Below are 12,288 nucleotides of genomic sequence, written 5' to 3'. Positions count from 1 at the left end.
CAGAAGCTAATTGACCGTCCAACATACCTTAAATGGGACAGTTTCCATCCAAAACACATACCGTATATACTCGAGTATAAGCCGACCCCCCTAATTTTGCCACAAAAAACTGGGAAAACTTATTGACTCGAGTATAAGCCTAGGGTGGAAATGCAGCATTTACCGGTGAATTTCAAAAATAAAAATAGATCATTATTGCCCCATAGCTGTGCCATATAGTGCTCTGCACCGTTCATATTTCCCCATAGCTCTGCCATATAGTGCTCTGCACCGTTCATATTTCCCCATAGCTCTGCCATATAGTGCTCTGCTCCGTTCATATTTCCCCATAGCTCTGCCATATAGTGCTCTGCATCGTTCATATTGCCCCATATCTGCCCCATATAGTGCTCTGCACTGTTCATATTGCCCCATATCTGCCCCATATAGTGCTCTGCACCGTTCATATTGCCCCATATCTGCCCCATATAGTGCTCTGCACCGTTCATATTGCTCCATATCTGCCCCATATAGTGCTCTGCACTGTTCATATTGCCCCATATCGTGCTCTGCACTGTTCATATTGCCCCATATCTGCCCCATATAGTGCTCTGCACCGTTCATATTGCCCCATATCTGCCCCATATAATGCTCTGCACCGTTCATATTGCCCCATATCTGCCCCATATAGTGCTCTGCACTGTTCATATTGCCCCATATCTGCCCCATATAGTGCTCTGCACTGTTCATATTGCCCCATATCTGCCCCATATAGTGCTCTGCACCGTTCATACTGCCCCATATAGTGCTCTGCACCGTTCATATTGCCCCATATCTGCCCCATATAGTGCTCTGCACCATATAGTGCTCTGCACTGTTCATATTGCCCCATATCTGCCCCATATAGTGCTCTGCACTGTTCATATTGCCCCATATCTGCCCCATATAGTGCTCTGCACTGTTCATATTGCCCCATATCGTGCTCTGCACTGTTCATATTGCCCCATATCTGCCCCATATAGTGCTCTGCACCGTTCATATTGCCCCATATCTGCCCCATATAGTGCTCTGCACCGTACATATTGCCCCATATAGTGCTCTGCACTGTTCATATTGCCCCATATCTGCCCCATATAGTGCTCTGCACTGTTCATATTGCCCCATATCGTGCTCTGCACTGTTCATATTGCCCCATATCTGCCCCATATAGTGCTCTGCACCGTTCATTTTGCCCCATATCTGCCCCATATAGTGCTCTGCACCGTACATATTGCCCCATATAGTGCTCTGCACTGTTCATATTGCCCCATATCTGCCCCATATAGTGCTCTGCACTGTTCATATTGCCCCATATCTGCCCCATATAGTGCTCTGCACCGTTCATACTGCCCCATATCTGCCCCATATAGTGCTCTGCACCGTTCATATTGCCCCATATCTGCCCCATATAGTGCTCTGCACCGTTCATATTGCCCCATATCTGCCCCATATAGTGCTCTGCACTGTTCATATTGCCCCATATCTGCCCCATATAGTGCTCTGCACTGTTCATATTGCCCCATATCTGCCCCATATAGTGCTCTGCACTGTTCATATTGCCCCATATCTGCCCCATATAGTGCTCTGCACCGTTCATATTGCCCCATATCTGCCCCATATAGTGCTCTGCACCGTTCATACTGCCCCATATCTGCCCCATATAGTGCTCTGCACCGTTCATATTGCCCCATATAGTGCTCTGCACCGTTCATATTGCCCCATATCTGCCCCATATAGTGCTCTGCACCGTTCATAGTGCCCCATATCTGCCCCATATAGTGCTCTGCACTGTTCATATTGCCCCATATCTGCCCCATATAGTGCTCTGCACTGTTCATATTGCCTGTTGTGAATTCTGTGGCAGAGCTCCCTCCTGTGGTCACAAGTGGTACTTCGGCTGGTTCTCTCTGTGAGCTTCCGTTGGTGGAGGAAAGTGGTACTGCGGCTTCTGAGTTTCCTTCCTCAGGTGATGTGGTGAAGTCGTTAGGTGCTGCTCTATTTAACTCCACCTAGTGCTTTGATCCTGGCCTCCAGTCAATGTTCTAGTATTGGACCTGTTTCCTCCTGGATCGTTCCTGTGGCCTGCTGCTCTGCATAGCTAAGTTCCTCTTTGCTATTTGTTTGCTGTTTTTTTCTGTCCAGCTTGTCAATTTGTTTTTTTACTGCTTGCTGGAAGCTCTGTGACGCAGAGGGTGTACCTCCGTGCCGTTAGTTCGGTACGGAGGGTCTTTTTGCCCCCTTTGCGTGGTTTTTGTAGGGTTTTGTGTTGACCGCAAAGTTACCTTTCCTATCCTCGCTCTGTTCAGAAAGTTGGGCCTCACTTTGCTAAATCTATTTCATCTCTACGTTTGTCTTTTCATCTTAACTCACAGTCATTATATGTGGGGGCTGCCTTTTCCTTTGGGGTATTTCTCTGAGGCAAGGTAGACTTATTTTCTATCTTCAGGCTAGCTAGTTTCTCAGGCCGTGCCGAGTTGCATAGGGAGCGTTAGGCGCAATCCACGGCTGCCTTTAGTGTGGTTTGAGAGGATTAGGGATTGCGGTCAACAGAGTTCCCACGTCTCAGAGCTCGTTCTTGTTTTTTGGGTTATTGCCAGGTCACTGTATGTGCGCTGACCTCTATGTCCATTGTGGTACTGAATTACCTTTCATAACAGTACTGGAGGCCAAAAGTACTAATGATTCTCAATAGAGGGAAAAAAGAAGGTCTGAGACCATTTTTTTTTTTTGCACTGTGTTTTGCATTTTTTTTCCCCTAGACATTTGGGTGGTTCAGGACACAGGGGTAGCAATGGACATTAAAGGTCTGTCTTCATGTGTGGATCAGCTCACGGCAAGAGTACAAAGTATTCAAGACTTTGTGGTTCAGAATTCTATGTTAGAACCGAGAATTCCTATTCCTGATTTGTTTTTTGGAGATAGAACTAAATTTCTGAGTTTCAAAAATAATTGTAAACTATTTCTGGCTTTGAAACCTCGCTCCTCTGGTGACCCAGTTCAACAAGTTAGGATCGTTATTTCTTTTTTGCGTGGCGACCCTCAGGACTGGGCATTTTCTCTTGCGTCAGGAGATCCTGCATTAAGTAATATCGATGCATTTTTCCTGGCGCTCGGATTGCTGTACGATGAGCCTAATTCTGTGGATCAGGCAGAGAAGAATTTGAAGGCGCTGTGTCAGGGTCAGGATGAAATAGAGGTATATTGTCAAAAATTTAGAAAGTGGTCCGTACTCACTCAGTGGAATGAAGGTGCGCTCGCAGCTATTTTCAGAAAAGGCCTCTCTGAAGCCCTTAAGGATGTCATGGTGGGATTTCCTATGCCTGCTGGTCTAAGTGAGTCTATGTCTTTGGCCATTCAGATCGGTCGACGCTTGCGCGAGCGTAAATCTGTGCACCATTTGGCGGTATTACCTGAGCTTAAACCTGAGCCTATGCAGTGCGATAGGACTTTGACCAGAGTTGAACGGCAAGAACACAGACGTCTGAATGGGCTGTGTTTCTACTGTGGTGATTCCACTCATGCTATCTCTGATTGTCCTAAGCGCACTAAGCGGTTCGCTAGGTCTGCCACCATTGGTATGGTACAGTCAAAATTTCTTCTGTCTGTTACCTTGATCTGCTCTTTGTCATCGTATTCTGTCATGGCATTTGTGGACTCAGGCGCTGCTCTGAATTTGATGGACTTGGAGTATGCTAGGCGTTGTGGGTTTTTCTTGGAGCCCTTGCAGTGTCCTATTCCATTGAGAGGAATTGATGCTATGCCTTTGGCCAAGAATAAGCCTCAGTACTGGACCCAGCTGACCATGTGCATGGCTCCTGCACATCAGGAGGTTATTCGCTTTCTGGTGTTGCATAATCTGCATGATGTGGTCGTCTTGGGGTTGCCATGGCTACAAGTCCATAATCCAGTATTAGATTGGAAATCCATGTCTGTGTCCAGCTGGGGTTGTCAGGGGGTACATGGTGATGTCCCATTTCTGACTATTTCGTCATCCACCCCTTCTGAGGTTCCTGAGTTCTTGTCTGATTACCGGGATTTATTTGATGAGCCCAAGTCCGATACCCTACCTCCGCATAGGGATTGTGATATCGATTTGATTCCTGGTAGTAAATTCCCAAAAGGTCGACTGTTTAATTTATCTGTGCCTGAGCACGCCGCTATGCGGAGTTATGTGAAGGAGTCTTTGGAGAAGGGGCATATTCGCCCGTCATCGTCGCCATTAGGAGCAGGATTCTTTTTTGTAGCCAAGAAGGATGGTTCACTGAGACCTTGTATAGATTACCGCCTTCTTAATAAGATCACGGTTAAATTTCAGTACCCGTTGCCATTGTTATCTGATTTGTTTGCTCGGATTAAGGGGGCTAGTTGGTTCACCAAGATAGATCTTCGTGGTGCGTATAATCTTGTGCGTATTAAGCGAGGCGATGAGTGGAAAACTGCATTTAATACGCCCGAGGGCCATTTTGAGTATCTAGTAATGCCATTCGGACTTGCCAATGCTCCATCAGTGTTTCAGTCCTTTATGCATGATATCTTCCGAGAGTACCTGGATAAATTCCTGATTGTGTACTTGGATGACATTTTGATCTTCTCGGATGATTGGGAGTCTCATGTGAAGCAGGTCAGAACGGTGTTTCAGGTCCTGCGTGCTAATTCTTTGTTTGTGAAGCGATCAAAGTGTCTCTTTGGTGTTCAGAAGGTTTCATTTTTGGGGTTCATCTTTTCCCCTTCTACTATCGAGATGGACCCTGTTAAGGTCCAAGCCATCCATAATTGGACTCAGCCGACATCTCTGAAAAGTCTGCAAAAGTTCCTGGGCTTTGCTAATTTTTATCGTCGCTTCATCTGCAATTTTTCTAGTATTGCTAAACCATTGACCGATTTGACCAAGAAAGGTGCTGATTTGGTCAATTGGTCTTCTGCTGTGGTGGAAGCTTTTCAAGAGTTGAAGCGTCGTTTTTCTTCTGCCCCTGTGTTGTGTCAACCAGATGTTTCGCTTCCGTTCCAGGTCGAGGTTGATGCTTCTGAGATTGGAGCAAGGGCTGTTTTGTCGCAGAGAAGTTCTGATTGCTCGGTGATGAAACCATGCGCCTTCTTTTCCAGGAAGTTTTCGCCTGCTGAGCGAAATTATGATGTGGGCAATCGAGAGTTGCTGGCCATGAAGTGGGCATTCGAGGAGTTGCGTCATTGGCTTGAAGGAGCTAAGCATCGCGTGGTGGTCTTGACTGATCATAAGAACTTGACTTATCTCGAGTACCCCAAGCAGTTGAATCCTAGACAAGCTCGTTGGTCGTTGTTTTTTGCCCGTTTTGACTTTGTGATTTCATACCTTCCGGGCTCTAAAAATGTGAAGGCGGATGCTCTGTCTAGGAGTTTTGTGCCCGACTCTCCGGGTGTATCTGAGCCGGCGGGTATCCTCAAAGAGGGAGTAATTGTGTCTGCCATCTCCCCTGATTTGCGGCGGGTGCTGCAAAAATTTCAGGCTAATAAACCTGATCGTTGCCCAGCGGAGAAACTGTTTGTCCCTGATAGGTGGACGAATAAAGTTATCTCTGAGGTTCATTGTTCGGTGTTGGCTGGTCATCCTGGAATCTTTGGTACCAGAGAGTTAGTGGCTAGATCCTTTTGGTGGCCATCTCTGTCGCAGGATGTGCGTACTTTTGTGCAGTCCTGTGGGATTTGTGCTCGGGCTAAGCCCTGCTGTTCTCGTGCCAGTGGGTTGCTTTTGCCCTTGCCGGTCCCGAAGAGGCCTTGGACACATATCTCTATGGATTTTATTTCAGATCTTCCCGTCTCTCAAAAGATGTCAGTCATTTGGGTGGTCTGTGATCGCTTCTCTAAGATGGTCCATTTGGTACCCTTGTCTAAATTGCCTTCCTCCTCTGATTTGGTGCCATTGTTTTTCCAGCATGTGGTTCGTTTACATGGCATTCCAGAGAATATCGTTTCTGACAGAGGTTCCCAGTTTGTTTCGAGGTTTTGGCAAGCCTTTTGTGGTAGGATGGGCATTGACTTGTCTTTTTCCTCGGCTTTCCATCCTCAGACTAATGGCCAGACCGAACGAACCAATCAGACCTTGGAAACATATCTGAGATGCTTTGTTTCTGCTGATCAGGATGACTGGGTGTCCTTTTTGCCTTTGGCTGAGTTCGCCCTTAATAATCGGGCCAGCTCGGCTACCTTGGTTTCACCGTTTTTCTGCAACTCTGGGTTCCATCCTCGTTTCTCTTCAGGGCAGGTTGAGTCTTCGGACTGTCCTGGTGTGGATACTGTGGTGGACAGGTTGCAGCAGATTCATGTAGTGGACAATTTGACTTTGTCCCAGGAGAAGGCTCAACGTTTCGCTAATCGCAGACGCTGTGTGGGTCCCCGACTTCGGGTTGGGGACTTGGTTTGGTTATCTTCTCGTCATATTCCTATGAAGGTTTCCTCTCCTAAGTTTAAACCTCGTTTTATTGGTCCGTATAGGATTTCTGAGGTTCTTAATCCTGTGTCTTTTCGTCTGACCCTTCCAGATTCTTTTTCCATACATAACGTATTCCATAGGTCATTGTTGCGGAGATACGTGGCACCTATGGTTCCATCTGTTGATCCTCCTGCCCCGGTTTTGGTGGAGGGGGAGTTGGAGTATATTGTGGAGAAGATTTTGGATTCTCGTATTTCAAGGCGGAAACTCCAGTATCTGGTTAAGTGGAAGGGTTATGCTCAGGAAGATAATTCCTGGGTCTTTGCCTCTGATGTCCATGCTCCCGATCTTGTTCGTGCCTTTCATATGGCTCATCCTGGTCGTCCTGGGAGCTCTGGTGAGGGTTCGGTGACCCCTCCTCAAGGGGGGTACTGTTGTGAATTCTGTGGCAGAGCTCCCTCCTGTGGTCACAAGTGGTACTTCGGCTGGTTCTCTCTGTGAGCTTCCGTTGGTTGAGGAAAGTGGTACTGCGGCTTCTGCGTTTCCTTCCTCAGGTGATGTGGTGAAGTCGTTAGGTGCTGCTCTATTTAACTCCACCTAGTGCTTTGATCCTGGCCTCCAGTCAATGTTCTAGTATTGGACCTGTTTCCTCCTGGATCGTTCCTGTGGCCTGCTGCTCTGCATAGCTGAGTTCCTCTTTGCTATTTGTTTGCTGTTTTTTTCTGTCCAACTTGTCAATTTGTTTTTTTACTGCTTGCTGGAAGCTCTGGGACGCAGAGGGTGTACCTCCGTGCCGTTAGTTCGGTACGGAGGGTCTTTTTGCCCCCTTTGCGTGGTTTTTGTAGGGTTTTGTGTTGACCGCAAAGTTACCTTTCCTATCCTCGCTCTGTTCAGAAAGTTGGGCCTCACTTTGCTAAATCTATTTCATCTCTACGTTTGTCTTTTCATCTTAACTCACAGTCATTATATGTGGGGGCTGCCTTTTCCTTTGGGGTATTTCTCTGAGGCAAGGTAGGCTTATTTTCTATCTTCAGGCTAGTTTCTCAGGCCGTGCCGAGTTGCATAGGGAGCGTTAGGCGCAATCCACGGCTGCCTTTAGTGTGGTTTGAGAGGATTAGGGATTGCGGTCAACAGAGTTCCCACGTCTCAGAGCTCGTTCTTGTTTTTTGGGTTATTGCCAGGTCACTGTATGTGCGCTGACCTCTATGTCCATTGTGGTACTGAATTACCTTTCATAACAATTGCCCCATATCGTGCTCTGCACTGTTCATATTGCCCCATATCTGCCCCATATAGTGCTCTGCACCGTTCATATTGCCCCATATCTGCCCCATATAGTGCTCTGCACCGTTCATATTGCCCCATATAGTGCTCTGCACTGTTCATATTGCCCCATATCTGCCCCACATAGTGCTCTGCACTGTTCATATTGCCCCATATCTGCCCCATATAGTGCTCTGCACCGTTCATATTGCCCCATATCTGCCGCATATAGTGCTCTGCACTGTTCATATTGCCCCATATCTGCCCCATATAGTGCTCTGCACCGTTCATATTGCCCCATATCTGCCCCATATAGTGCTCTGCACCGTTCATATTGCCCCATATCTTCCCCATATAGTGCTCTGCACCGTTCATATTGCCCCATATCTGCCCCATACAGTGCTCTGCACTGTTCATATTGCCCCATATAGTGCTCTGCACTGTTCATATTGCCCCATATCTGCCCCATATAGTGCTCTGCACCGTTCATACTGCCCCATATCTGCCCCATATAGTGCTCTGCACCGTTCATATTGCCCCATATCTGCCCTATATAGTGCTCTGCACCGTTCATATTGCCCCATATAGCGCTCTGCACCGTTCATATCTGCCCCATATAGTGCTCTGCACTGTTCATATTGCCCCATATCTGTCCCATATAGTGCTCTGCACCGTTCATATCTGCCCCATATCTGCCCCATATAGTGTTCTGCACTGTTCATATTGCCCCATATCTGCCCCATATAGTGCTCTGCACCGTTCATATTGCCCCATATAGTGCTCTGCACTGTTCATATTGCCCCATATCTGCCCCATATAGTGCTCTGCACTGTTCATATTGCCCCATATCTGCCCCATATAGTGCTCTGCACTGTTCATATTGCTCCATATCTGCCCCATATATGCTCTGCACCGTTCATACTGCCCCATAGATGCTCGGTATAAATCTGTGCCGCCGCTGCTGCTGCTGCTGCTGCAATAAAAAAAAAAAAAAGCCATACTCACCTTTCTTGCTTGCAGCTCCCAGCGTCCGGTCCCGGCGTCTCCCCGCTCTGACTGATCAGGCAGAGGGCGCCGCGCACACTATATGCGTCATCGCGCCCTCTGACCTGAACAGTCAGAGCGCAGATAGACGCCGGGAAGATGGAGCGGCGCCCGGCGGCTGGAACGCGGACAGGTGAATATTACATACTTACCTGGTCCCGGCGTCCGGCTCCCCCTGCCGTCCCACGGTCTTCTGTGCCGCAGCTTCTTTCTCTATCAGCGGTCACCGGCACCGCTGATTAGAGAAATGAATAGGCGGCTCCACCCCTATGGGAGGTGGAGCCGCTTATTCATTTCTCTAATGAGCGGTCCCACGTGACCACTGAAGAGGGGAAGAAGCTGCAGCACAGAAGACCGTGGGACGGCAGGGGGAGCGTCAGGATCGCTGGGACTAGGTAAGTATGCCTCAGCGCCCTCTCCCCCTCACCTGCCGACCCCACCGCTACCGTGACTCGAGTATAAGCCGAGAGGGGCACTTTCAGCCCAAAAATTTGGGCTGAAAATCTCGGCTTATACTCGAGTATATACGGTAAGAAAAACTCTATTGTCTCCAGCCAAGCCATCAGATACAATATGATGGCATAGTGGCCTCAGAAAAACCTTTTTGAACCAGGGCGACCTTCCAAGAACAATTGAAAAGCAGATTAGCTAGAGGATATCAAGGAGTCATCTTCGAAATTACAGAACTAAACAAGAAAGCAACCGGGTGCTTTTACTGGTCACCTATAATCCAAATCTGAAGGTGCTAAGGGGAGCTACATTGAAATTACAATCTTTAGTACAAAAAGATGCCTGCTTACAATCCATTTTTCTAGATCCCCCCACTTCTGGGTTTTAGACAGCTCTCAAATCTAAGAAGCATTATTGTCAGACGCTCCCTGTCCTCTCCAACAGCTACTGGATCCTTTCCCTGCAAGCAGAAAAAATGTAAAACCTGTCCATTTATAATGACCACGGACAAGATAAAGATCCCCAATTCACATCAGGACTACAAGGTACCAGGTACTTTCAGCTGCGACACTTCTAATGTGGTGTACTTAATTATAGTACCAAATGTCCAGCTGGAGGTCTGTATGTAGGGGAGACAGGGCAAAAACTGAGAACAGTGATGAATTCTCATCGCCACACAATAATTAAAAAAAAAAAATCTACCTGTGGACAAACATTTTTGTATCTCTGATCACAGCATTATGGACATGAAACTACTGGTATTAAAAGGTAACTTCAAATCTCAGCGAGACAGAAGAGTCTGGGAATATAAGCTGATGATGGCCTTTGACACTCCGTGCAGGAATGAATGTGTCACATGGATTTATGGCTTTCTACATCAACTAAGGAATGTGCTCCTCAGACAATTTGGGGGCATCATACAATCATGGACCAGACGTTAATCACAGAACAATAAAACTTTCACACTCCTTATCTATGAACTGTTCCAATATTTATGGCCACAACGGTTTATCCCTCTCCCATAATAATAGTTCTGCTTCACATCACTTATCTTATCTATTGCATTATTTCTGTGCTGTGTTGTGCATAAATATGTGCTTCTTTAGATTTTGTATTCGTCTATGCCTGATGAAGAGACCCTAGTTGTCTCGAAAGCTTGCAATTTGTTACCATCTTTTCAGTTAGCCATTAAAAAGGTGTCAACCACTGAGGACTCTCAAATTCTATCCGCTGGCTAACACGGTACAAAACTATATTTTTTTCCTGTATCACCCATGAATTGAGAAATTTGAGAGTGATTGATCAGTCCTGTAGGCGAAAGAAGCAGATTTCTCTTATAAGTGTCTTACTTTCACTTGTACTATTGACTTAGGAAATAAAATTTTAAAACGACAGTTACTCTAAGTATTTGCAAAGTTACTTATCCATTCCCAAATCCGTCACGACTGATACTGAGTGGAGTGGGGTCAGGAACACGCTTTATACATGGCAGGTGCCATTAGTGTTATACAGCAGATATGCACCTCTAACAGTAGTGAGTTGGGCCTACTGGAGGCCGCCATGCTCCTGGGCTTCATAGGGAATCAGAAATTGACAATAAGGAATAGTGAAGTATTGAAAATATTGTACATGTGAAGAAACGCTCACAGGTTTAAAGTATCCTCATCAGCAACCATGAATTTATTAAATTTTTTATTTTATAAATCAATAGTGCACATGAAATTAAGTAACTTTGTAATATATTATCAGAGAAATCTGCTTCCTTCTCAGTCAAGACTGATCATTCGTTTTCAAAATTCTCAATTCACGGGTAAAATCTGTATTGACTGAAGTCAGATTCTTACGTTGCTGATAAGATTCTCTGCTAAAGCACAATGGGCACATTCCTAAAACCCTACCTACTTTACTGGATCTGAAAGAAACTGCATTTTTGGTGCAATGAAAATATGCAGCATCAAAAACTCACCAAAACGACATTGTGGGAACTTAAATGGGTAGTCACTACTTGGACAACAACATTAATCGGTATGTTTGCCCCCTTTGATATACAATTGGTCAGAAGGCGGGGAGAGTGAAGCCAGGGCTGATTGCTCGCAGCCATCACTTGATAAAACAATGTGACTCAATCCCCGGGTGCGGACACCACTGGAACTGCACTGGAGGGGAGTATAAGCATTGTTATTTTACTGGGGGCAAACATGCTGATTGGGAAGGGGTTATATGAGCAGTGGACAACCCCTTTAACTTAAAATTAATCATATTTTTTCAGATTAGACCCCCGGAATTAACATTTTAGAAGAAGAAAACAGCATTTTATGGTACAAATGCCAAAATCAATATACATTGCAAGCAGTTACTAGTAATTTAACCCTCCATAATTTCTTCAATTGATCACCTTAGAATAATAGAATGCCATGACTGGTCTGTTCAGTGGGAAACACACAGATCCTGTGGACAGGACAGCCACTGCCGGCTTCATAATGTTAAGTGTGGCACCAAAGGGATAAACGAATGTCAAACCCCTGTAAGTAGAGGAGAAAAACACAAGTAGAGGATGAATAACTGCTTGAATAGCATTTTATACAAGAGAATGTGGCATGCAATCCTTAACACACTAATATAGTTCTTTCTATTAAGGAGTTTGTATGTTCTCCCTGTATTTGCATGGATTTCCTCTGAGTACGCCAAAGATATACTAATAAGGAATTGATTACCGTGATAACATCTGTAAAGCGCTGTGAAATGAATGGCACTATATACGCAAGCAAAATAAATAAATAAATAAAAAATACATCATCGGGGACCTACAGTGGAGAAAATACTGTATATACTCGAGTATAAGCCGACCCGAGTATAAGCCGACCCCCCTAATTTTGCCACAAAAAACTGGGAAAACTTATTGACTCGAGTATAAGCCTAGGGTGGAAAATGCAGCAGCTACCGGTGAATTTCAAAAATAAAAATAGATGCTCCATACTGTTCATTATGGCCCCATAGCTGTGCCACATAGTGCTCTGCACCGTTCATTATTTCCCCATAGATGTACCATAGAAAGCTGTGCCATATAGTGCTCTGCACCATTCATTATTGCCCCATAGCTGTGCCAT

General features: G+C 45.8%; 1 protein-coding gene across 1 annotated transcript in view; it reads right to left on the bottom strand.

Moving 5' to 3' along the window:
- IFT52 (intraflagellar transport 52) overlaps positions 1-12,288 on the bottom strand; it is a 50,964-nt gene that overhangs the window by 17,665 nt on the left and 21,011 nt on the right. Inside the window, exon 7 of the mRNA XM_069752320.1 lies at positions 11,577-11,703. Within this exon, the coding sequence (XP_069608421.1) occupies positions 11,577-11,703 (127 nt within the window). The remainder of the gene's footprint in view (positions 1-11,576; positions 11,704-12,288) is intronic.

Source organism: Ranitomeya imitator, chromosome 2 (genome assembly GCF_032444005.1).
Source record: "Ranitomeya imitator isolate aRanImi1 chromosome 2, aRanImi1.pri, whole genome shotgun sequence".
NCBI lineage: Eukaryota > Metazoa > Chordata > Amphibia > Anura > Dendrobatidae > Ranitomeya > Ranitomeya imitator.
This window is presented reverse-complemented; position numbering and strand designations above follow the sequence as displayed.